This window comes from Dryobates pubescens, chromosome 22, assembly GCF_014839835.1.
Source record: "Dryobates pubescens isolate bDryPub1 chromosome 22, bDryPub1.pri, whole genome shotgun sequence".
NCBI classification, from domain to species: Eukaryota; Metazoa; Chordata; class Aves; order Piciformes; family Picidae; genus Dryobates; species Dryobates pubescens.
In genome coordinates, this window is record NC_071633.1 from 5,871,001 (window position 1) to 5,897,552 (window position 26,552).

A 26,552-nucleotide genomic window follows, 5' to 3' on the forward strand; every position below is an offset into this window, starting at 1 on the left:
TCGAGCCTAAACTTCCCCTATCACAGCTTGAGACTGTGTCCTCTTGTTCTGGTGCTGGTTGCTTGGGAGAAGAGACCAACCCCCACCTGTCTGCAACCTCCTTTCAGGTAGCTGAAGAGAGAAATAAGGTCTCCCCTGAGCCTCCCCCTCTCCAGGCTAAACAACCCCAGTTCCCCCAGCCCTTCCCCATAGGGTTTGTGCTCAAGACCTCTCACTAGCCTTGCTGCCCCCCTGTGGACATGCTGAAGCATCTTAATGTCCTTAAATTAAGGAGCCCAGAGCCAGACACAGCACTTCAGGTGTGGCCCAACCAGTGCTGAGTACAGAGACAGAATGAACTCCCTGCCCCTGCTAGCCACACTGTTTCTGATGCAGCCCAGGGTGTCATTTCCCCTCCCAGCCACCTGGGCACACTGCTGGCTTATGTTCAGCCTACTGTCAACCAGCATCCCCAGGTCCCCCTCTGCCTGGCAGATAAATTATGTGTCCTTTTTCAAAATTCAGCATGGATTATCAATTAGGAGACATCACCATCAAATGTTGGTTTATTTTCTTTATTGCATAAAGGCAGTAGATGGATTTGTTTGAGCTGGAAGGATAGATGTCTTTCCAAGACTAACATGGATAAAGAACTATCCTGAATTCTAAGTAAAATCTGTTACTCTCTCTTATAGTTTTTACAATAAGGCATTAGAAAGAAATCTGAGTTCCACAGAGGAAGCAAGATGGTTAACTCAGTCACTAAAAGACCAGTCTGGTCTATACAATGTTCCTGTGAGGAGGCTTTTATGATACCTAGGAATAGACAGAGACTAGTTCAGCCTGATCTCCGTCCTCTTACCTCCATCAGAGCATAACTCTCAGTCTCACCTTAGTGAGAGACCTCAAACAGTTCTCTGAAGTCTTTACCTCAAGCTCACCTTTGACATTTCCCTTCAATGACCAGTTGCTGACCCGCACACGATACAGATGTGTTGCAGCTAGTTCTGAGCATGGCTTCCAGGATAAGATCCATGAAACATTTCTTCTGAAGATGCAGTGCTTCCAACCTCCCCTCTCACCTGATGATTCCCTAGGTCTGTCATGAAATTCATCAATACAAATCTGCCCTTTATTGCTATAGAGATCAGTTGTTCCCTTGTGGTCCCCCACAAGCTGGTAAATGCACTAAAATCCCCTCTTCATTTCTGAGCTGGAGGAATAGCCCAGGGAGGTGGTGGAGTCACCATCCCTGGAGGTGTTCAAGAGGGGATTGGACGTGGCACTTGGTGCCATGGTTTAGTCATGAGGTCTGTGGTGACAGGTTGGACTTGATGATCTTTGAGGTGTTTTCCAACCTTGGTGATACTGTGATAATACAGCTGGGTGAAATGTCTCTTGTCCCTCAGCTTCTAGAGGCGAGATTCTCTGGTGATATTAGTATAGGAGTTTTCCTCAGGGTTGTAACCAGGGAAGTGCCGTTCGTGGTCTCTGTTGATGTTTTTGAGGGTGTCATCTCCTGCAGCTTTATTTGCAATAACATTAGGCAGAGTTTTTCCAAAGTCAACCTGGGGGGAAAAAAAAACAGAACAGAAAAAAAGTACTCTAGTAGTTTGAAACCTGTATTCACTGGTGGGGTTTGCTGTTACTTAAGGTGTTGAGTTGCTGGAATGTGTCCAGAGAAGGGCAATAAAGCTGGGGAGGGGTTTTGGAGCACAAGCCCTATAAGGAGAGTCTGAGGGAGCTGGGGCTGATTAGCCTGGAGAAGAGGAAGCTCAGGGGAGACCTTATTGCTGCCTACAGCTACCTGAAAGGAGGTTGTAGCCAGGTGGGGGTTGGTCTCTTCTCCCAGGCAATCAACACCAGAAGAGGATACAGTCTCAAGCTGCACCAGGGGAGGTTTAGGCTGGATGTTAGGAAGAAGTTCTTCACAGAAAGAGAGATTGGCCATTGGAATGTGCTACCCAGGGAGGTGGTGGAGTCGCCCTCACTGGAGGTGTTTAAGAAGAGACTGGATGGGGTGCTTGGTGCCATGGTTTAGTTGATTGCTGGATGATTGCTGGATGGTGCTGGATGATAGGTTGGACTTGATGATCTCAAAGTTCTTTTCCAACCTGCTTAATTCTGTTCTATTCTATTCTGTGTTCACAGAGAGAGTTCTTAGCCATTGGAATGTGCTGCCCAGGGAGGTGGTGGAGTCGCCGTCCCTGGAGGTGTTCAAGAGGGGATTGGATGTGGCACTTGGTGCCATGGTCTAGTAGGCATGAGGTCTTGGGTGACAGGTTGAACTTGATGATCTTTGAAGTCTTTTCCAACCTTGTTGATTCTATTCTATTCTACTCTACTCTATTCTTAAAAGGTATCTTGCTGCATTTTGAAACCTTGACATCCTTTCTTATAAACCTGAGGAGTTAGTTCACTACCTAACTAGCTCTCAGACCCACAGACAGGCTCTCCTCAGTGTGTCCCCTCTATACATAACCACTGATTTTCTCATTCCCCCATGGAAAGTCTTTGGCAAAAGCAGCAAAAAAACCTTTCTCATAACTCCTCTGTTCATGTGAAAGGCTTGAAATGCACTCTTGGTGCATTCCAAGTTCCTTAAATTCAGTATTTCATTTGTGTATTTATTTGTATTTAAGTGGAATGTATTTTTTGTCCTTCATTGCACTTGCCTCAGTGGTTTCACACTGCAGCTCCATGATTCATGTTGTTATTCTACACTTTAAACAAATGCAAGGCAATAAATGCAGCTATGGGGGGTTTTTTTATGTTTTGTTGGGGGTTTTTTTGGTTGTTGTTGTTTTTTTACTGCTTTTATTGATACTTTTTTTTTTGTCCTCCCAAGAAGTTCTGGATGAATCACAGAATGTTAGGGGTTGGAAGGAACCGCCAGAGATCGTTGAGTCTAACCCTGCTGCCAAAGCAGGATCACCCAGGGCAGGCCACACACAAACATGTCCAAGCAGGTTTTGGAAGTCTCCAGAGAAGGAGCCTGTGCTGGGTGGGAGGAGGCAGTAACTCGGTGAACTCCTCTCTGGGGTGTAAAGTGCAGTTTTGTCCCTGCTCAGCTGCTGGAGCAGGGAGGGCAGGGAGAGGGAGGGCAGCCTCAGGGACCATCCCCAGCACTGTTTGCCTCAGAAACCCTAAGTCCCTGTGTGCTGCACACAGAGGAAATGGGTGACTTATTACTGCCCAAGTGATCAGCGTTTGGCTGAGCTCACTGCCAGCCTGCAGTGCCTGTGCACTCGCGTAACCTGATGCAGTGCTTGCTGGCAGCTGCTCTGCTCTCTGTGTGGCCATACCCTTGCAGATGGAGCTGCACAGACACCCCCCGGGCTCTGGGACTCACCTCCTGCTTGTCATGTCGCACGCTGCACCACAGGGAGGTCTTGAGGCTTTCTGACCAAAAGCAGAACGGGTTGCAGACTGGCTTAATTAACACAGGTGGGATATCTTCACCTTTATTAGGTCCTGAAAGGAGAAAATTGTGGCACTTAACTCTACAAAAAGCTGGGTGTGAGGCTTGGGAGCCTCAGAGAGTGAGGTGTAGAGGAGAGGGATTGGAGCTTGCTGCCTTCTTCTGAGTCTGTATCTTAGGAGCTGCTTCTTGTATGTTTTTCAAAGCTCTGTGAACAGCTGAGTCAGACTCTTATGCCAAAGCACATTTGTATATAGAACACCAACCTGTTATAAAGCTTATCAACAAGCCTGTGATGGCACAGCCTAGGCAGCCAATGGCACTGAAGTACAGGTAGGACAGGGAGTACCAGGTATCTGCCAGCAAAGGCCTGTGAAGAGGTAAGAAAAGCAGCCAGTGATGACCAACAGGTATGGGTAAGTGTCTCTTGACTGTGCCAGCAAGGCACAGTCTGTGCTGCAGCTGCCCTAATCACCATCAGTTCTATATCTAATGAGTTTCCAGCAGAAAGTCTGTTTCAAGGAAAAGCTTGGACTATGGTAGCAGCTTGGTTTATGCACTTGGTATTATTTTCAGGGTTTAACACACTGTAAAAATAAACCAGAAGTGCAATTAAACTGGACAAGATCAGTGTCACTGGCCATACTCAGCTGCTAGTTAGAGCTGCTTTGATGTTTGCATCTCCTGTGGTACTCTCAAAAGCTTTAAAAGAAATAAAACAGTGGATTTCACCTTAAATCCACTCAGAATGCAAGAATGTTCTAGCAGGAAGGTTGGATTAGATCGTCTTCAGGGGTCACTTCCAACCCCTACCATTCTGTGATGTGTGATCTGGCAGTTACCCATGCTGCCAGCCCACTCAGCAGTTACTGGCACACCTCAGGCACATGCTGCAGGCTGGGGCTGTGTGCTGTGCCAAAACACAGGTGAAGTGGCAAGGATAGGGACAGTACCTCTCTGGAGCCGCTGTGGTAGCCACCGTCGTCAGCACCTCGGTGCCATTAGCCAGTGTGCAGTTGAGAGTCGACAGCTGCAAGGGAATGGACTTTGCTGGGGGTGCAGGGTAGATGAAAGATCCAGTGCCAGTCCAAAATGCTAAGGTGATTCCAGCTAAGAGGCCTCCAATGGCACCCTGGGCAGGTAGGGAAAGATACTGTTAAGGGTGATGCCTGGGAAATGCATCTCTGCTGTTGTGAATGAGGCAGAAGTGGGCGATGACTGCTTACAGCCTTTGTCAGTGTAAATTGGTTCTGCTTCCTCTTGAACAAGTATACAGCATGGTTATGTATTGCCCTCCAGTAATCAGAGTTGAAGTAAATTGTGATTATCAAAACAATAGTTTTGGGAGGATTTTTTTTCTTAATCTATTTCCCTCCAGTAATCAGAGTTGAAGCAAAACTGTTATAATCAAAACTGCAATAGAGAGTTTAGTTGTACTTCTGGGTAAGTATGATGGGAGCACTCAGGGGGGCAATATGAAATGAGCCCACTTTGTGTTTTGCCTGAGTCTGCAAAGGCAGAGCAATTGAAATTATTGTGTGTCCCAAAGTGAGTATAGGCTTTCTTCTCAATGAAAGAGAAGAAAGTCAGAAATAAAATTAACTAAAACCAAACAAACCCCACTCATGTGGATCTAATCACCAACTCTTCCATGGCTGGGTAGAGTTAAAGTCAAATGGGATAAATTCACAGTGAAAAAAAAAAAAAGACCCTAAAGAAATCCTGGATTCCTCAAGGCTCTCAATCTGAAAAGCAGCCCAGAGACTACAAAAAACCCAAACAATTTTTGAGACTGAGCTTTAACTAAACAACACCAAGACATTTTCTTTCAGGTAGGGATTTTTTTTTCTCTTACCTTCCAGTTAGCCCAAGGAAACACAATTCCCAGGGTAAATAATCCCAGCATGGGCCCCCCACACATCCCATGGATGGAGAGGGAAGCCTGTGATGGCAGAGAAGAGACAGAGGCTTAGTGCAGTTGCTGAGTGCCACAGTTCTGGATTCAGTCTGTTATTTTCACTGGGTAACATGGTGGGGGCAGAAGGGACCAACAGTGATTTTGGTGCACAATTAAAGAGAGAATCACACTCAGTGTCATAGAATCACAGAACCAATAAGGCTGGAAAAGACCTCAAAGATCATCAAGTCCAACCTGGCACCCAACACCTCATGACTACTAAACCATGGCAACAAGTGCCACATCCAATCCCCTTTTGAACACCTCCAGGGATGGTGACTCCACCACCTCCCTGGGCAGCACATTCCAGTGGCTAACAACTCTCTCTGTGATGAACTTTCTCCTCACCTCAAGCCTAAACTTCCCCTGGTGCACTTTGAGACTGTGTCCTCTTGTTCTGGTGCTGGTTGCCTGGGAGAAGAGACCAACCCCCTTCAGGCTACAACCTCCCTTCAGGTCATTTCCCTGCAATGAATAACTAGCAAAGGAGTTGGGTTTTTTATGATTTATTCTCTTTCCCTGTAAAGTGTCCACAGAAATTGTTCAGGTAATCTAGCAGTCCCCAGGCATTATTTGTCCCCAGCATTATTTGTTCAGTTCATTGTGTTTCTGAAGCAAGAGATACCTGCACAACTCCTCCCAGCAGCGATGCCGCTGCAGCCATTGAAGTGCACAGGACGCCATATAGTATACCTGGGAAAGGTCAGGCAGTGAGGTTGTCAGTGCTGGTAAATAAGAGGATTGATTTCTAATTGATCTAGTGACCAAAGTGACCATGGAAAAATCTGCACTTTGGGTTTTGATGTCCATAGTGGACCATTAAGCACCCAGCAGTATCTTGCAGGCGGTCCTGATGTAGTTTTGGTTGCTTGTTTTCACTTAGGGAGCAGAGCTTAGCAATGAAATGTATTTGGAATATATTCCTCGTGTAAAAATATTCCTGCTCATGTTGCTTTTTAAAGTAACCTGGTGAATGAGTTGGCAAACAGCATGGCTTTCTCCCTTTGACATCAGGTTTAACTTTGTGGCAGACAAAACTCTGCATGTAGCAGTCTTGAGTAAAGCCAACCAAATCTCATCTTGTGTGCTAGCATACCTCAGTTTCAGGGGTAAATAAAGCATCTTTCTAAGGCCTGAGTGCAAAATCTAAGGAATAATTGGAAAAGTAAGGCCAGAGAAGGCTGGAGACAGTGACAAAGATGGGAGGTAGGGAGGGGGAAGTATTGTTTTGACTGTAAATATGACTCTTCTGTCATATTTACAAGCATTAGAGAATGGTTATGATACCATTATGGTACTTACAAAAGGGTTGTGATGTCACTGCAATACTTGTAAAGAGCATCTTAGAAATACTCCAACCACTTTGGCTGCCTGGTTGTCAATCTGCTTTTCATTTGTCTCTTGTATGTTTTTATCTTCCTCTGCAAAGCTGAACAAAATCTCCTTCTGCACTACTCGTAAGTTTGGCTAGAAATGGCTTGTCAGGCTACTATAAAGTAATGATGTTTAGAAATGCTGCTGCAATATGGCAATAACTACACTGATATTCTCTCTGTAGAGTAAAGATCCCAGAATACTGCCCAGTATTTTGCAGTAAACAAACTTTTTCCAAGGATTTTAAGCAGTGGTTGTTGATGCCAGTCTGTATTTAATAGTTTCTGTATCATGCCATGCTTAATTGTGTTGACATTCATGCCAGGACTTTACAAAGGGTTGCACTCCCATAAAGGTTACCAAACCATAAGTGTGCTTCTGAAGGAGTATCTCTAGACAGTGCCCTTCAGCACTCAGAACTGTGAGAGTCTGACACTGAGTATGTAAAATTTTGCCCAATTCTCTCCTTATGAATAGTGGATAGGGGAGGGATGGACAGTTTTGTTGTTAAAGAAATAGCCATTGAACCCCATCTAGGTTACCTACATAAGCCTTTGCTGATCCAGGTGCTCATCTTCTCAGAGAGGTTTGGGAAACCTTTCTTGACCAGGTCTTCAAAGGTAACAGTTGCTAAAGCATTGATGCTGGCAGCGACTGTGCTGTGGAGAGGGAGAAGAATGTTAAGTAGCTAGGAAGCAATGTGATCTGAAATAAAATTTTATTTACAAGCAAGTGCTTCCCCTTGTTCAGGACTTATGCTCTTCAAGAACGGCAAATTTTGTAGTCATCTTCACACACGGTGCTGATGCTGCTGAGGTTTCTGTTCTGTGTGCAACTGCTAGAAGCTCTGCTTCATGCTGGCACAGGACAAACTAGAAACTCATCCCAACTGACCCTTCATAGAATCATAGAATCAATAAGGTTGGAAATGACCTCAAAGATCATCAAGTCCAACCTATCACCCAACACCTCATGACTAACTAAACCATGGCTTCAAGTGTCATGTCTGCTCCCCACTTCTACACCTCCAGGGACGGTGATTCCACCACCTCCCTGGGCAGCACATTCCAATGGTCAATTACTCTTTCTGTGAAGAACTTTCTCCTCACCTCGAGCCTAAACTTCCCCTGGTGCAGCTTGAGACTGTGTCCTCTTGTTCTGGTGCTGGTTGCCTGGGAGAAGAGACCAACCCCCATCTGGCTACAACCTCCCTTCAGGTAGTTGCAGAGAGCAATAAGGTCTCCCCTGAGCTTCCTCTTCTCCAGGCTAAACAATCCCAGCTCCCTCAGCCTCTCCTCATAGGGTTTGTGCTGAAGACCGCTCCCCAGCCTCATTGCCCTTCTCTGGACACCTTCAAGAGTCTCAATGTCCTTCTTCAATTGAGGAACCCAGAACTGGACACAGGACTCAAGGTATGGCCTAACCAGTGCTGAGTACAAGCACACAATTACCTCCCTGCTCCTGCTGGCCACACTTCACCAGTTTTCAAGGACCTTCAAAGTATAGGCATGCTCCCTAATAAAATTATTACTCCCTAACAAGTCAGAGGATGTGCGCACAGCTGAAATGTCATTTCAGTTTCACAGACCTTAGCGTCCCGCTGAATGCACAGGCAACAAACAGTCCTGGGACTCCCGGCATCGAAGCAAAAATATCCATAACAAAGTAGGGCATGAGCTGGGATAGAAGGATCACAGAAACAACACAAAGCAATTAGTTAAGAGTTTCCTGCACCTGGAAGAGAAGTAGCTGCTTCTGAGCATGTCACTAGGTTCAGATTTAGTCACAACTTACAAGGAGTGTCAGTGAAGGGGATGTCATTTGGCAGAAGTGGTCAGTCAGATTAATGCTGAGGGAGTGTTTTACCCCTGATTTAGCAACCACCCTTAGTGCCCATTTGCTGAGAGGACATAAAGCACCCCAGAACACTTCATCTCTATGCTTGCTTGTCTGGGACCAAAGCAACTCCTAGTTATAATAATGGGTCTCTGTACCTGATCAGGTGCTGAAATGAACTCAGCAGTCCAAGGGTCACAACTCCTGTAATGAGAGTACATCACCAAACCACAAAACACTGCACACCCCAGGACGACCCAAAGTCCCAGCAAATTCAGGTAAAGTGCCCTAGAAAAAAAGAAAGATATTATACTTAGCACAAGATATCTATGGAGAAGCTGTTACAAGCCAGTGGGGCTTGAAGGTCCCTCATGACTTGCTGCTAGTGGTGTTCTTGCTGTTGTGCCTTCCAAACATGTTCAGAGGCTGAATTTCAACAGAATAAATTGATATAATCCATCATAACCTCAAGAAAACATGAGTGTGATTGCAGGTAGAAAAACAGGCAACTGTTTGAAGGAGGGGAAAATGATGACTTTTATACTTGAGCCAAGTGGGCAAGCAGTCAGCCTAGGTGTAAGAAAAAAATCTGTTTAGTAAGAAAATCTGGTTAGTATCTGCACATACTAATGCTGAGCTTGAGGGAAGTAGCAGGCTGGAGGCCTATACATCTATATTGTGGAGTTTCACCAATTTCTTTGCCATTGATCCTAACCTTATCCTGTAGAAATTTAATGAATTATTTACTAGTGTGATTTTAATCAGACCTTACCTGATATTTTAGTGTCCCATTTAATCAATAGCTACTTGAATACAATGCAAGACAAATGCAATTTCAATCAATATATTTTTCCAACAAAGCTGTAGGCAGCACAACTTCTGTCTGGACATCTTTTCTGTACTCTGCTTCTGAAGGCAGCCTGACCCCAAAAGAGTAAACTGCACGAGGTAGACAGGGCCCCGTTTTTCTTTCTGCATTTACAAATCCATTTAGAGCCAGAGGGACTAAAACTGTCAGGACAAAATTAGTTTCCTGTGACCTAATGGAATCCCAGTATTTATTGAACATAACTGAAAGACTGTTAGTAGCCAGGTGAGGGTTGGTCTCTTCTCCCAGGCAACCTGCACCAGAACAAGAGGACACAGTCCCAAGCTGCACCAGGGGAGGTTTAGGCTGGATGTTAGCAAGTTGTTCTTCACAGAAAGAGAGACTGGCCATTGGAATGGGCTGCCCAGGGAGGTGGTGGAGTCACCATCACTGGAGGTGTTTAGGAAGAGACTGGATGGGGTGCTTGGTGCCATGGCTTAGTTGATTAGATGGTGTTGGGTGACAGGTTGGACTCGATGGTCTCTTCCAACCTGGTCTATTCTATTCTATTCTATTCTATTCTATTCTATTCTTCCATTCCATTCCACTCCATTCCACTCCATTCCATTCCATTCCATTCCATTCCTATCCTATCCTATCCTATCCTATCCTATCCTATCCTATCCTATCCTATCCTATTGCTCCAAGAGGTTAATGACAGGTAACTTACATCTTGGCATGCTTTTCTGATTTGCAAGAAATGCATCTCTGTATTGTGGACTGATTAACTCCATAGATCCCAAGCCATGTAAATGTTCCCCCAATAACAATTGTCCAGAAGGTATGTCGCCTCAAAGGATCGATGTCAAAGCTACAAGAGAGAGAGAGAAGCAATTCTTTTCATTTATTAATGCACTTTTAAGTCAGGATAAACATAAATCACGTAGACTCAGTCAGAGGACCAATTAATTGAGATAAATCACATTTGAAGGGGTTTTTATACTCGGATTTCAGCTCCGTGGCACACTGCAGCAACAGCCCTGCAAACCACTCTGCCTGGGACCTCAAACTCTGCAAGGAACAAGGGCAACTGCTGAGCTCTAAAAATCCTCCACCCTCTTAGTTACATCATCATGCTGTGTTATTTCCTTTGCAAGAAATTGCTTCAGCTGCAGCGTTATCTTTTATTAACAACGACATTTCATTACTCAGTAATTCTGGGCAGCACAAGTACATCTTTCCGTCTTGCATCTGTCGTCTTTGCAGTTCTGCTAATCTTAGGAGTAGAACAGATAAAATTTGACCTTGCTGCTAGATTCTGTCAGTGACCTGCCTTAATCAATTAACTTTTCAGTCAAGGCCATAAACAGCCAAGGAAAGGTCAGTTTTCTGTCCCAGTGCACTGGTGTCTCACTGCTAGCTGCTGTGGTGAGTGTACTTAAAATGAAGCACCAGTTTTATGAACAGCAAATGAAAAACATATATATATACCTCTATATATATATGAATACACACACATATATATAAAAATATATATGGTTGTCTTTGTAGCTAAATGAAGAAAAATGGCAAAGCTCCCTTTCATTTCAACAGGGCTTTAATTTCTTCAAATAGGGTAAGGAGAAAGAGAAGTTGAGCTTTGCTGAAGGTCACCTCCATTCCCCCAAACTGAAGAAATAGGGAAAGGTCTTCTTTGTCACTGAGGCTGCTCATTGGTAGTGTGATAATGACCCTGAGTATTTTTTGGCTTAGTGAGTGGAGGGTCTCTGAACATGAAACATACAAAAAGAAAAGGTTTTCACCGTTTGTTCCTTACTCAAATAGGTTTAGTCGTGATCCTTCGTAGGCATTTTCCCAGACCTTAGCTGAGCCACCATTCAGAGTAGTTCCTCGAATCAAAACAGTCACAAAGCCAACCACCATGACAATCATTTGAAATGCATCTGTCCAGACAACAGCTTTTAGTCCTCCCTAAAACAAACAGAAACTCTGTGTTCTCATCTGAGGCTGAAGAAGCTGGGATTGTTTAGCCTGGAGAAGAGGAGGCTCAGGGGAGCTGTCTACAACTACCTGAAGGGAGGTTGTAGCCAGGAGGGGGTTGGTCTCCTCTCCCAGGCAACCAGCACCAGAACAAGAGGACACAGTCTCAAGCTGCACCAGGGGATATTTAGGCTCAAGATGAGGAGAAAATTCTTCACAGAGAGAGTTGTTAGCCATTGGAATGTGCTGCCCAGGGAGGTGGTGGAGTCACCGTCCCTGGAGGTGTTCAAGAGGGGACTGGACATGGCACTCACTGCCATGGTCTAGTAGTCATAAGGTGTTGGGTGACAAGTTGGACTTGATGATCTTTTAGGTCTTTTCCAATCCTGTTGATTCTATGATTCTATCTTTCCTGTTGTTCAAATACAGTAAAAGGTGGAAAGCCCCTTTATTTCAGGAGCTGTATGCAAATCAGGGCCCTCTTAAACTTTGTGTTACCCCATGAGGGTTGTGTTTTTTACAGGTCAGAAAATGGCACAGGGCCTAAATGGTTTGTCTGCAGTCCTATGAGAATATTTGACCTCCAGTTAAATGCTTGGTATGGAGCAAAAGCTCAGGGAGTACAAGCTGGCTGGTTTGTGTTTCCCATAGACTGAACACTCCTCAGAGCCAAGCAGTCTGCAGTTAAGCCTAACAGAAAAATAACACCACAAAATCTGCAGCTTGCCTTTCTTCCATGGCTACATTCATATCAGGTCAGATCTGTGCTAGAGCCAACACCATAAGTGTTTTTGACATTTTGGAAAGATATCTTGGAAAATGCATTAGTGGTAATAAAAAAATTGAGAAATTAAAGTTGTGTCCTGAGCCTCAGGGCTCTGCCACTTCCAGCATGATCTGGAGTCTTGTGTTGCTTCCACTCAGAAGCAAAGCTCTCTGTGATCTGCTGATCGTCCTTCCTTGGTTTTATCACTTTGTTCTTGGTCTGGGGTGACACCAGAGGCACATTTTTCATCACAATGTTTTTCAGTGTATAACTTGTTATAGATAAGAGGAATCATCCTCTCAAAAGTTTTAGTATGCCACAGGAAGGTTATCGCCTTCTTATCTGCACTCTGCCTCAAGCTCTGTAGTTAAAACCTTGAGACATACAGCAGAGGACTTGAGAAAAATATTTTTATCTCCAAACAGACTTGCTTATACCAGAGTCTATAGGAAATGTATCTCTGTGTTCTCCTGCTTTAAACTTCAGTCACTTGGACTGTGTGTAGAAGCCACCCTTCTACAGCAGCCTATCATGTAGGAAAGATGGCTAAGTCTGTGCTCCAGCTGTTCACTTCTCTCTGCTACATACCAGCGTGCAATAGAAAGTGCAGACAAATCCTGTTGCCACTACAGAGCCCCAGAGATCAAATCCAGTGACTGTGGAAGCAAAGAAAACCAAATGGTTAGCAACATGGGGGTAGGTGGTCTGGGTGGTAACAGAAAAGCTGTTAGCCTTAGAAGGATGGGAAGAATTGCTCATTTTAAACTTTAGTGCCTGGTAGGAGCTTTGCTGGATTGTTCAGGTTGCTTAATGCTACTGGATACTGGTTTGCATTGTAGTTTTCTTGCCAATTTGATTTAATTAGCTTTCTAGCTTGCAAAAGTAACACATAGGAAGAGTAATTCCTATGGGACATAGCTTTATAAGCAATGATCTCCTTCTGTTCCTAGTCCAGAATTTTCTGCTGGGAAATCAAGTTCTTCAGAGATTATCAGAGAATGCTAAGGGGAAAAAAAAAACCAAAACCCAGCCTCAAACTGAATTCATTGCCTGCAACCAGGAGCAGTTTAACACTCTAAAGTGCCTGCAACCAGGAGCAGTTTAACACTCTTAAGTGCCTGCAACCAGGAGCAGTTTAACACTCTAAAGTGCTGCACTAAGGCAATTTTGCATGTTCATTTTTCTTCACAAAATTAATTCACACAAATTTTGGTTTTCCTTATACTGAAGTGAGGCTGAAAGAACTGTAGCTGTTTAGCCTGGAGCAGACTTATTGCTCTCTATGACTCTCTGCAAGAACATTGTAGTGAAGTGGGGGTTGGTCTCTTTTCCATGTAACAAGCAACAGGACAAGAAGAAATGGCCTGAAGTTGCATCAGGGGAAGTTTAGATTGGATATTGGGGGAAATTTTGTTATTGAAAGAGTGGTCAAGCATTGGAACAGGGAGGTGGACATTCTTAGAGGCATTCAAAAACATGTGTATGTATGGCACTTCAGGACACACCATAGTGGTGGTCTTGGAAGTGTGGGGTGGATGGTTTGACTTGATGATCTTAGAGTTCTTTTTAAACCTTAATGATTTGATGATTCTAAGTCTCTCCCAGGAGGTACAGCTTGTGAGGGCCTGTAAGTCAGTCAAGGGTTCTTATTAGCAAAGTTAGTATGGCCTGATCATTCATGAATGTGAACTGTCAGTTAATGTTCAGTTATGCCCCAGAGGAAGGGAGATCAGCACTGCGTAAGAGGTGGGGATGGGCAAACTGGATGCCACAGGCACTGAAAAGAGCCTCCCAATCTCTTCCTAATTGATTTTGGTGAAATCAGGAGTTGCAAATCTTGGTGAAATCTGATTTGTGAAGATGATTTCAAAGTGTTGGTACAGAGAGCAGCCCAGCATTCAGCTGCAGGGAATGGAGTTACGCCCATGGGAACCTGAACATAAGGGAAAGAGAAGGGAGAACCAAAGTACAGAATGTGGTCTTGGATCATCAGTTTGCACTGTGAACTTTGTCAGGACATTGAGAAATTGTTCATTGCTAATGCCTTTAGGTGGTTGCTGAGTGCAAAGGAGAGCAGAACAGCAAGCATTGGGTTCCTGCAAATGTACTGGTGTGAGAGAGATCTGGGGGGTCAGGAACACAGAGCTGTGAGGTGCAGGCAAAAACCTTCCTGCAGAGCTCCTGAGAAACTGGTTTTTTTAGACTTCTTTGTTTTCCTCCCTTTATTCTGATTGTCTTGTGCTGGGGGTATTTGGGGTAGCCATGTAGTGCAGCATGAGAACTCACCTTGGTTGAGAGCCAGGGATGGAGCATAAACCACTATTCCTGTGTAAAGGACCTGAAGGAATAAAGCTTCATGAAAAAAAAACCAAACCAAACATGTATGTGACAGCTCAGTGATGAGGTTTCTATACAGAGTGAGGCTCAGGGCAACATACCAGATCTAGAGGTCTCTTTAGATCAGCTTGTATTGTACATGGCTTTCTGTTTCAGCCTTTACAAATGAAAAATCTTTGATTTAATTGTTTTCTGCTGGAAGGACCATTATGTCTTAGGGTTACATATTTCACCCATTGCTGTGATGACTAGATGATTAAAATATCCTTGTCAATGGCAAGAGGAGCTCTCAGGGCAACACAAAGGGCAATGCAGAGACAGGGTGGATTGATCTTGGAAATTAAACTTCCTTTCTTCCATTCATTCCCTTTCAAAGTAGCTGACTCAATGTCCTTCATGTGTATGTTCTGTCAGCACTGAGGGAGAGACAAAGCCTGAAAGTCAATAAGCATTCAGATCTATTGCTGAAGTGTTTGGAATTAATAAACTGGAATTTATGTAGAAAGAGATGTCTTCCAATATCCCATCAAATCCCATCTTTCCATCAACTGCATAACTAGTGTCATTTCTTGAGATGGTCCCTGCTGGGACTGGAGCAACCTGGGAATCTCCTCAGGAGATGTAATGTGCAACGGCTTTCAAATGAGACACCCCAGAGTCATCAATGGGTAACTGTTGAATTAAGTGTACCCAGTGCATCTCATCTAGCTTCTTAAGAAAAACAAAGTCCACTGATTTGCTTCAGGTGAACTGAGACCAAGAACTTGAGAAGCTGTGAGTTCAGCACAGCATCCAAGTATCAGGCAGCAAAGAACATTTTTAATCTGAAAGAGGAGAAAGCTACAAAGTTAGGCAATCAGCTGTGCTTTCTTTTTAATATGCACAGTCCACATGAAGAAAATAAGGAAGAGGAGTCATGAAAACATCTCATTGTAAAAAATGTAGAGGCAGAGACCCATCTGAGCAAGTGTTGGGTGGAATTAGCATAAGCAAAGAGCGAATGTCTTCTTACCATCTGCAGGACATAGATCAACGTTGCAGCAAGGCGAACGATCTTGTTAAATCTTAACTCCAAATACTAGGAAAAAGAGGAATTTCAGTGAATTGCACACGTAGCATCCCTGACACAGCTATTAACCTTCTGTTTGCCCTGAGTAACAGCTTGTTATGCAAGGAAAATTACTGGCAACTGGCACTACTGCCATGAGTAATGAACAGGAGAACATGAGTGTTATCACGCAGAGAGAATTACATTGGAAGACATTCTCTCAGCAGTACAATGGACTTGAGGTTATGTGTTGGGTTGCAGTACTCAGTATCTGCTTGTACTGGGAATAGCTGAAAGAGCCCAGTGGCTACAAGGAAAATAAATGTAAACTTCACATGGAAGTACATTCCAGCTATATGAAGAGGAAACTCGAGGTCATCTCTAGGAGAAATAGCACAGTTGGGCTCCTATAGTGACAAAAGTGATGGTGGGGCAGATGGACAAGCAGCAACTGAGCATCACAGTGCTTGAGCTAAGCTGGCTTTCTCACTTGCTCTGTCTCAGCCTGAGGCCAAATCATTAATGTGGAGAGGCAAGTGGGCTCCTCATAGACTTCTAGGTGGACGCAGAGAAGTGTTCCAAATTACCACACAACTGTGGAAAGAGATCCTGGAGTCTTTATAAAGAGTTGACAAAACCAATTAAATCTCAGTTGTTAACCCTGTGGAAGGCCTCCCATAGTGGGCTGGATCTCTCCATGTGCCATAGTCCTTTGTGCTCCCCAGCACTCACAAGGCACAGGCTGCACAAGCCTCTTTTACAAATCTCTAGCCATAGTATTTCCAAAGCAGTTGCTTTCTTATTAATTTTGTTCAGCACAGTATCACAGTAAGCTAAGGGTTAGAAGGGACCTCTGGAGATAATTGATTCCAACCCCTCTGCCAAAGCAGGTTCACCTAGAGCTTTCTGTTACCAGGAAGCTCCTCTCTAACCTGTTTCTTTTCTTGCAGTTCATGCCTGGTTGAAACTACTCATAAACAGGAGCAGTCAAATTTGAAGGTTCACCTGTATGTTCATCTTTCTTGTGTCTCTTGCATGTTAAGCCCCACATTCTGCCAGACAAATGAACAGCTAACCTATGGAATGTCACTTGTTCCTAAACATAATCCTTGAAGAGTTGTGCTTCTTGAGAGAGAAGAATCCTATCCTATCCTATCCTATCCTATCCTATCCTATCCTATCCTATCCTATCCTATCCTATCCCATCCTACCCTATCCTATCCCATTCTACCCTATCCTATCCTATTCCATTCTATTCCATTCTAGTCTAGTCTAGTCTATTCTATGAGCTTGAAGGGGCTCTCTGGCTACAGTGATAGCTTTCTTAGACAGTTCAGATGAGAAAAGCAATCTGCTCTCTGATCTTGCCCCAAAGCAAGCTAGAAAATGCATTTACTTATGACAAGGGACATAGTTACTCAATCTGACCTTTTTCCAACCTGTAACTGAAATACTTCCAAATACCCAGGCAGAGCTGTTTGACCTAAGCCTCTCCTTGGGCTTTCTGGTACCAGGAAGCTTCTCCCAGACTAGCCTGCTTCTTTTCTTGCAGTTCATGCCTAGTTGAAACTGTTCATAAACAGGAGCAACCAAATCTGCAGCAGCTGATTAAAGTGACTGAAAGGTTGTTACCAAATGTTCAGTGGCTGCCCAATGGGTGCACAGACAATGAGGGCTGCACACTGTGCTCCTAGCAATAACATCACAAGGACTTACTGATTCTATGACTACTGACTCTTTTTATTTCTTTTTAACCACTAAACTGTCAAATGAAGAAAATAATGTGTTCCAGGAGGAATGCTAGCCAGAACCTCTGAAAAAATCAGAGGCCATTTATGTTATATCTTAGAGAATCCCTGGGTTAATTCTCCAGGAATGAGAACTCCTATCATCTCTTTCTTTGTCCCTTATTCCCACCTCACCTTTTTGATTACCAAATAGTCCATTTTTGTAACAAAATAGGACCAAACTGCCAAATCTCAACCAAGTTTGAATTGGATGCTCTTGAACTTTGCTCTTAAAGTCTGTCTTTAATATCTGTTCTTTAAATGGACTGGAAGAGTTACTTGTAAGACCAGAAGCATTTGGATATGCTTTAAATATCTTCCAGCTGTAAGCTAATTTGGTGCTGGTGTGTAAACCTTTTTCCTGTTTTTGCCATATATGCATAGCAGAAGCTCTGACCTTAATTGTTGCTTTCACAGAATCATAGAATGTGTTGGGTGGAAGGGACCCTTGAAGGGCATCTTGTCCAACCCCTCTGCAGGGAACAGGGACATCTTCAACTAGATCAGGTTGATCAAGGTCCCAACAAGCTTGACCTTTAATGTTTCTGAGGAGGGTGCCTCCATCACCTCTCTGGGCAACCTGTTCCAGTATTTCTTCCTCCTAATGTCCAATCTAAATCCACTCTGCTCTACTTTAAAAGCATTGCCATTCATCCTATCACTACACACCCACGTAGTAGATCCATGACTGCAAGGCTTCTGACCAAGGAGTCAAGAAACATGGCAATGTGCAATGTCAGCTTAGATTCCTGTGATATTTTGTTGTCTGGCTGGGAAAACCAGGCTAACAATCATCACTTTCATCACAACAATAAAGCATGAGTCTAAGAAAAAAAATCAGGGGATGGATATGGTACAGGAATGCAGTATCCAAAGCAGCTAGGATTCAACTTATGTGATAGAAAGAACTACTTAGAACAATGCAACCTGTTCCTGAAAATAATTCCCTGCGTTGACATGCTCACTCTGTAAAACACTGCAGAAACTCTTCTGCTGGAAGAATTTTCTCTCAAGTCGTTTATTTGCATGATGTTGGCTTGTGTCAAAACACTTCCCCTTTTGAAATAATTTTTACTTACCTCATAAGTGCTTGTAATGCCAGATCTGTAAAACACAGGCAGAAAAAGTTCGGCAGTGAAGATGATGACAAGGGCGTAGGAAAGGAAGAACAGCACGAAGGATGCCCCGTAGCGATAGACTTCAGAGGGTGTCCCCAGAACTGTTACTGCTGACATGAAGCTTGTTGTGAGAGAGAAAGCTATTGGTCCACATGTCATCTGCCTGCCACCCACCAAAAATTCCTTTGAAGTTTTCGTCTTCCTCTCTTTAACAGCGAAAAAGACTCCAATGCTAGCACACACCAAAAAGAGTGCTGCAAAAACAGCATAGTCCCAAGCCACAAATGTTTTGATTTCTGGGGCTACAAAGTTTGACATAGCACCAGCTGGATGATTCTCTGATGGAAGAATCCAGTTCTCTAGAGCTGTTGCTCTGAACAGTCTAAATCAGTTGACAGCAAAGTTGAAGCTTATCTGTAGCTCATCAATGGCAAATAATAAACAGACTATTCAGCTAGGAGATTTGGGGGGAGAGGGGATGGTAAGGGGAGGGTGTGTCAATCCAGTTCAATTCTAAGGGCAAAAAAAAACCACAAAAAAGAAGTAAGGATGAGTTGGGAAGGTGCTGAGTGCTCTTAGACCCTAGTGCTACCAATGCTTCTGTCAGGCAGGCTGAAGTGGGGGGATCTAGCTGTGAAATCTGTAGTACACTCCCTTTTTATCTGTGAGGTTTTAATTCACAGTTAAACATTAGCCTGACACATTGGCTTGATCTCACTCTCTTCCAGCCTCTCAGTATTCTTAAATGGTTGGTTGAGAAGATAAAAGAAAGAACTAGAGGACAGTGAACTGAATGAAATCTCAGTGTAGGACCTGTGGCATCACTGGTGAGTTTCTTTTCAGATGAGCAATGCCTTTGGATGGTTAAAAACTAAAACTGAAGATCAAAGATAAGGTTCAGAATAGTTCTTTGGTATTCTATGTGTGCTTCTTGGTAGACCCTCTGGAAATTAAGGCTGCCTGAAGAACTGAAGCCTTTAATGGTTAAAAGTAACTGTGCTGCTTTCTCCCCTGCCATAGCCCAGCCTTGGTGTGCTTGGGAACCCATGAGACCTCCAAGAGGAGCAGAAGTGTGGTTTGTGCCATGCTGCTGGAGGATGATCTTCAGTTAGGACCTAATTTTTCAGTGACCACTACTAACAGCACTTTTACTTATAGCTTATATGTATGAATAAATAAAGCTGCCCATCTGTTTGCACAGGCTCGGTGCATAGCAATGTGGCTTGGATTCCAGGAAGCTTTTCCCAAGAGCAAAATTCCCAGTGGCCTGCAGAGACCTATGTAAACATTTCTTGAAATTAAGAATGGTCTTTCTAGCAGAAGAGTATTTTTTTATTCTAGCATAATTTAGGAAGGACATTGAGACTCTTGAATGTGTCCAGAGAAGGGCAACGAGGCCGGGGAGAGGCCTCGAGCACAAACCCTACGAGGAGAGGCTGAGGGAGCTGTTGTTGCTTAGCCTGGAGAAGAGAAGGCTAAGGGAGACCTTATTGCCATCTACAAATACCTGAATGGAGGTTGTAGCCAGGAAGGGGTTGGTCTCTTCTCCCAGGCAACCAGCACCAGAACATGAGGACACAGTCTCAAGCCGCACCAGGGGAGGTTTAGGCTGGATGTTAGGAAGAAGTTCTTCCCAGAAAAAGCACATTGGAATGTGCTGTCCAGGGAGGCAGTGGAGTCACCATCACTGGAGGTGTTTAGGAAGAGACTGGATGGGGTGCTTGGTGTCATGGTTTAGTTGATTAGATGGTGTTAGATGATAGGTTGGACTCGATGATATCAAAGGTCTCTTCTAACCTGGTTAATTCTATTCTATTCTATTCTATTCTACTACCATGTCCTCATGTATGCATACTTTGTGTATTATTCATAAAGAGCAACAGCCTCTCTTTATAGCATTGTGAAAAACAAATATTGAAGCTACTTCTCTAAGCAATTCTCTTCTAACAAATAAAGTTCCTTTATTTGGTGTATGCTGCTTTCCATTAAAAAGAACATTTAACCCACAGCTGCCAGGTAAATATAGAATCACAGAATCACCAAGGTTGGAAGAGACCTCAAAGATCATCAAGTCCAACCTGGCACCACAGACCTCATGACTAAACCATGGCACCAAGTGCCACGTCCAATCCCCTCTTGAACACCTCCAGGGATGGTGACTCCACCACCTCCCTGGGCAGCCCATTCCAATGGCTAATGACTCTCTCAGTGAGAGAGACAGCAGCACCCAAGTATCTGAGAGATATATTTGTCTCCTAATAATGCAAATAATAAAATCAAATCTGTGCATGATTTCTTCTGCTATGTAGTAGTCAGGAGGTTTACCATACCCTGCTACACGACTGAATCAGTTCTCAGCTTCCTTCTTGATATTTCTCAGTGTAAGGCTGTGAAAAATTCATAGAAATGGACACTGGGAAGATTTAAGTCACATTTAACTATCTGGCTGAAAGAGTAACTATTTTATTTGCTTAATTATTTACTTATTTTGAGGAAAAATAGATTTCTGAAGCACAAAATACACTGAAACCCAAAGATGTATCCCTCAGAAACCTGTGTTAAACTTAGTATCACTCTTTGACAGTGGACTTTGTCTTTTCTTAAGAGGCTCCTCTTTAATGATTATCTTTCCTCAGAAAGACATGCTCAGTTATCTATACAAAGATGATTCTAAGCCAGCAGCGTGGGGAACTGGAGGTATTGCTTGTCCTTTCAAAATCAGTTCCCAGGGACACGGAGTCCTTCCATGGGACTGCACCGAGTCACGTCAGGGCAACCGGCAGGGACCGCAGCGGTGGTGGAGTCTCACCCCATCTATCGACTGGATTTTGCATCTGGAGATGCAAAGCTTGCAGAGTTGCTTGCAAAGCCAGTCACTGTGAAGAGCTGGGGCTTTGTTTCATACCCAGTTAAGGGGGAAACTACCCAGCTTGCACTGAGAATTAGATTCTCTTCTACAAAGACAGTGAGCTGGGGAGTTGCATGAGGAAAAAATGATGGTGTGAAATGTTAGGGTTTGGATAACTGTGTTCTCAAAAACCCCACAGCTTAAAATCCTGCATTGGTTATCATTTACCCCTCCTAATAGGAAGTGCAGTGAAAGAAGGGTCCTCTCTACAGAGAGAGTTGTTAGCCATTGGAATGGGCTGCCCAGGGAGGTGGTGGAGTCCCTGTCACTGGAGGGGATTGGATGTGGCAATTGATACCATGGTTTAGTAGTCATGAGGTCTTGGGTGGCAGGTTGGACTTGATGATCTTTGAGGTCTTTTCCAACCTTGTTGATTCTATGATTGCATATAAGATGCAGAACCATTCAAGCTGCTGAAAACAGATCTCTCAATAGTGTTAGTTATTTCCTTCCAATACAGCTTTGCTTCTATGCTTAAAATTTTAGAGTTGCTTTTGTCCATATAAGCAAATGGCATAGTATGCTTACAATATGTGATCACAGAATATGGTTGCATACAGGATCTATGCTATATATGAAGAAAGTCCTGATCCCATGTCTTTTCCTTTCAGATGCTTAAAAGGATATGTCAACAGCAGCTTGTCAGTTTTTGATCTGAGTGAATTTGGGATGGGATACTCAGGTTACATGAGGACATGAGGCCCCTTCACAGCTCCCCAGCTGCTCCTCTATGGGACCATGACAGCCATCCAGCACACAGAGCAGCATCGTGGCTGGATATTTTTGTAGGGAGGGGAAAATAGTACATAGGGAAGTAGTTTGCTACTTATCTACCTTGGGTAATGATTCATTCTTCAGAAATGGCAAAGATATCATGTAGAAAGGTGGTTTGATCCAAATATCAGTTAAAAGAAATGATCATGTATTGCCATCAGGACCATAAGCTGTGTGACCCCTGCAATAGCTCCGTAACAGATAGAAGCTGGCTGGAGGTGCTGAGAAGGCTGGTCCTGACCTGGGTGTGAAACAGTCAGAAAGGCTCCTGTACTCCTGGTGTGGACACCTAGGAGATTAAGATTGTCCTTTGGCTCAGCTCTACTTTGCACTTAGACACTGTGGACAACTTTCCAGCCTGTTTTGGAGCTCTCCCCAGTTATCATAGTGGGACTCTTTGCCTGTGGCACGTCTCATGCTTGCTCTGTTCTGATGTCTGGCCACTGCTGCAAGTCCCCAAATTTCAGAGGAAGCTTTCAGAATCAGATTTCCCATTTTTCCCTCTGGTTTTGCAAATGGAAGTGTCTATGTGAGAGACAAGGAGCACACATAAGAGTGAACGTGGCAGGGAGAAGGGAAGAAGATGGATGGAGGGAAGGCAGGGCAGGGCTGCACTGGGAACATTCATACTGCATTGGTTATTTTGGATTCTCACAGGCAAGAGCAGAATGTCACTAGTATGAAAAAAATCATAACTCACTTCTTCTTGGCTCACAGGTAGAACTGGCTTTGCAATTGAAGGCTGTTAAGCTGGATTTTTCATTTACTGCCTGAGAACAGAGGGAAGTACTGACTGACAGAGGGAGATGTCTTGATCCCAGCATATCTCATCAAAAGCCAGCAGTCAAGGACTGAACAAAATAGCAGCACTACATTCTAGTTTGCTAGGATAAGGTACAGCAAAAGTAAGACCTCTTCTTTGCTGATCAAAAAGTACTTCAGGAACTATGCAGCAGCTGGGAAAGGAAGAGGGAGTTGAGGTCTCCTTGCAGGTGCTTTAAGGATAAAGCAGCACAGAGTTCACTTTAAGAGGATGAAAAAGTATTGTGTGTTTCATTGCTTCTGTGCTTCTGAGCTGTTAAAAGCTCCATAAACCAAAATCATCTGTGTTTGCTTTCAGTTGTTAATAAGTAGTAGAAATACTGCCTCAGCCCTGGAAGAAGCATTTGGAAACAGTTCCACAGCAAGCTTAGGGAACGAAAGATGATGTGTACCTAACAGGATGGCTGTTAATGGTCTGTACAGGAGACCTGTGCTGCTCATGCACAGTTTTAGTGAGCATCCCTACTTACAGGAAAGCTGAGGATCACAACTCTTCACTTACCCACATACTACCCTACCAAAAGGGAAGGAGAAAGTCAGGCAGTCCCTGAGGAACAAAGTTGTAACACTAAATTGGTCTGGCACGTTTCCCCAGATTAGAGGTTTCACACACTCCTTGTGTTTTGAAAGTACCTTTTCCCACATCATAGAAAACCCAAATCAAAGGAAAACCTTTTTCAGTAGGACTTGGAGTACAAGCATCTTCCATAATTACTTTCTATTGAGTGACTTATTCCTTGTATAATTTTCACTTTTCTTCCTTAATGTAGTCCAAAGAGATCTCTCCATCTCATTTTGCCTCAATTGCTCTGCTTGCATTTTATGTTCCCCTTGAATCTGGGACAGGGAAACTGACAGTTTCAGGGTAGGTCACTTACTTTTGGGAGTCTGATAACTTTGCTGCCAAAGAATTTTGGACGTTGGGACGATAGGAATTGTTTTTCAGGCTTCTGGTTTCACAACTCACCACGCTGCTTCTCCCTCTTGAGCTTACTGCACCCAGTGCAGAGTAGCAGTGTGCAGAATTTTGGGATAATCTGTTGACTACTCTTGTTTGTTTTCCCCCCTGCTGTTTCAAAGTCTGATGGGTTGGGTTTGGGAATCTTTCGCTTTGATATTTTTTTTGTTTTAATTAACGGTTTTGTTGTTTTCTTTTTGGTGTTGCTTTGCAGCATAATAACATCTGCAGAACAGCAACTCTATTGCTTTCTGTTTAGAGGAGTGAAAGGAAAAACAGAGGAGAGGCAGCTGTCTATTTTGGTTTTGTTTTTCAAGCAGGGGTTGTCTCCGGGCAAAGACTTTGGAAACAGGGCTTCCGATCTGGTGCCTCACTCCTGCCGACTGGCTGCCTGGCTCTGGATTAGTAATTCAGACTTTTGTCATCCTTTCCCACTGAACAGGAAAATAAAAAGGACCAGATGCTTAGCTCAAGATGTAGGAAGAGGCATGACTATTCAGCCTTCTAACAGGTAGCCAAAGGTTACTACATCTAATGGTGCTACAGGAGGAAGCGCTTTCAGATGGGTCCGGATTCCATTTACAATGCAAAAAATGTCCATGCAGATGTACCCCTCCTCCTTTGGTTGATAGTAGGCTGAACATGAGCCAGCAGTGTGCCCAGGTGGCCAAGAAGGCCAATGGCATCCTGGCTTGCATCAGGAATATTGTGGCCAGCAGGAGCAAGGAGGTCATTCTGTCCCTGTACTCAGCACTGGTTAGGCCACATCTTGAGTCCTGCATCCAGTTCTGGGCCCCTCAATTTAAGGACATTGAGACTCTTGAACGTGTCCAGAGAAGGGCAATGAGTCTGGGGAGAGGTCTCGAGCACAAGCCCTGTGAGGAGAGGCTGAGGGAGCTGGGATTGTTTAGCCTGGAGAGACGAGGCTCAGGGGAGACCTTATTGCTGTCTACAACTACCTCAAGGGTGGTTGTAGCCAGGTGGGGGTTGGTCTCTTCTCCCAAGCAACCAGCACCAGAACAAGAGGACACAGTCTCAAGCTGCAGCAGGGGAGGTTTAGGCTGGAGGTTAGGAAGAAATTCTTCCCAGAAAGAGAAACTGGCCATTGGAATGTGCTGCCCGAGGAGACAGTGGAGTCACCATCACTGGAGGTGTTTAGGAAGAGACTTGATGTGGCACTTAGTGCCATGATTTAGTTGATTAGATGGTGTTGGGTGATAGCTTGGACTTGATGATCTCAAAGGTCTTTTCCAACTGGGTTAATTCTACTCTACTCTATTCTACTCCTATTCTATTCTATTCTATTCTATTCTATTCTATTCTATTCTATTCTATTCTATTCTATTCTAATCTTTCCTCAGGTCCATCAGTGGATTTTGACAGACATTTGGAATTACAACCCAAACACTCTTTACAGGCTGTAAATCTTTGATTTGCAACTGTAAGACAAGCTGTAGGACACTTTGTTCTCAAAATGTTATCTGGTAATTTAATTATGCTAATGCAAACAAGCACTCACAGGAGTGCTTTTCCTCCTGACTACTGCAGCCTGCATTAAAGATTTGTGAATTCATTTTGCAACAGGCATAGGTCCTTATCATTTTTCTCCAGAAGGCTGAGTGACTAGGCACAGCTCCACAACACAGAAACGGCTGATAACTGCTGTCTCTGGAGGAGACATGAGATAGGGCCAATCTGGAAATGATAATATATGGAATATAGCTGTATTGAAGGCTTGGACTAATCTTGATTTAAAACAAGCAGCTGAGAATGTGCCTGTTCTTCCCCTTGGGACTAGGAGGGAAATTTGTAAGATCTGCTTTTACATTGATCTGATGGAGATTTAGGCAGTGGGATTAAGCATCTTGCTTACAACTGAGTAGTATAAGGAGCAGTAGCAAGACTCTCACACTTTGCTTTCGTATTTGCGTCACAACTTTCTTAGGGGTTGGCTAACTTAGAATAAAGGACACAAGGAGTGCATGTTGAGTAAAGGCCATCATCATTGGGATAAAACATCTGTATCAACACACTTTTACTGATCCTGCTCCTATCACTTGCTTCATACACAGCATATGAAGAGACACTGCACTGCTGAGCAGCATCTTTGGGAGTCAAGCCATGGTTCATGTGTCCAGCCTTGTTTGTGTTCTAAGAGCATGGCTGGATTCTGAAGGTGAACCTTCTATATCAGCAATGATTTGGTGGCATGAATTAGAAGCTTTGATTGCTCTGTTTTCCAGATCAAGGCAAATAATTAGCAGTTGTCTGGCAGTGAGAAGCACATTCTAACAGGATTGATGTAATGAATGAGTTGGTACATGTTTGAGTGCATGTATGTTTTTCTCCTCATTTGTGCTTGATTTACATGAATGTTAACAGCATCTAGATGTGTAGCCATTGGAAAATGTATTCCAAATGCTTGACCTTTTGCAACTTGCACTGCTGTGCTCACCTCCCACCCACTTCCCCACCCTCCCTTGGACTGTATTTCTCCTGAACAGTTTGATTTTTGTTTTGCTTTAAAATGAAAAGGCTTCACTGTCATCTCTTCTTCTCTCTCTCTTTTCTGTAAGATTGCCTTTAAGGCAGTCTTCAATAAGTGATGTTTTGGCTGGCACTCAGCTCCCAAAAGTTAATTTCTTGTCTTATATGACTCCCATATAAGTGAAAATGCAG

At 43.8% G+C, this 26,552-nt stretch overlaps 1 protein-coding gene across 1 annotated transcript; it reads right to left on the reverse strand.

The window, feature by feature from the left end:
- Window positions 1–1,391: 1,391 nt before the first annotated feature.
- SLC5A12 (solute carrier family 5 member 12) lies at window positions 1,392–18,729 on the reverse strand. The gene is made up of 15 exons (XM_054171823.1): window positions 18,373–18,729; window positions 15,471–15,536; window positions 14,408–14,459; window positions 12,710–12,777; window positions 11,192–11,346; window positions 10,106–10,246; window positions 8,726–8,855; window positions 8,320–8,408; window positions 7,278–7,390; window positions 5,983–6,050; window positions 5,256–5,342; window positions 4,354–4,532; window positions 3,667–3,770; window positions 3,332–3,453; window positions 1,392–1,547 (listed from the first exon to the last, which is right to left on the reverse strand). Exons 1-15 carry the CDS (start codon window positions 18,727–18,729, stop codon window positions 1,392–1,394), a joined length of 1,887 nt encoding a protein of 628 aa, XP_054027798.1.
- Window positions 18,730–26,552: the final 7,823 nt, after the last annotated feature.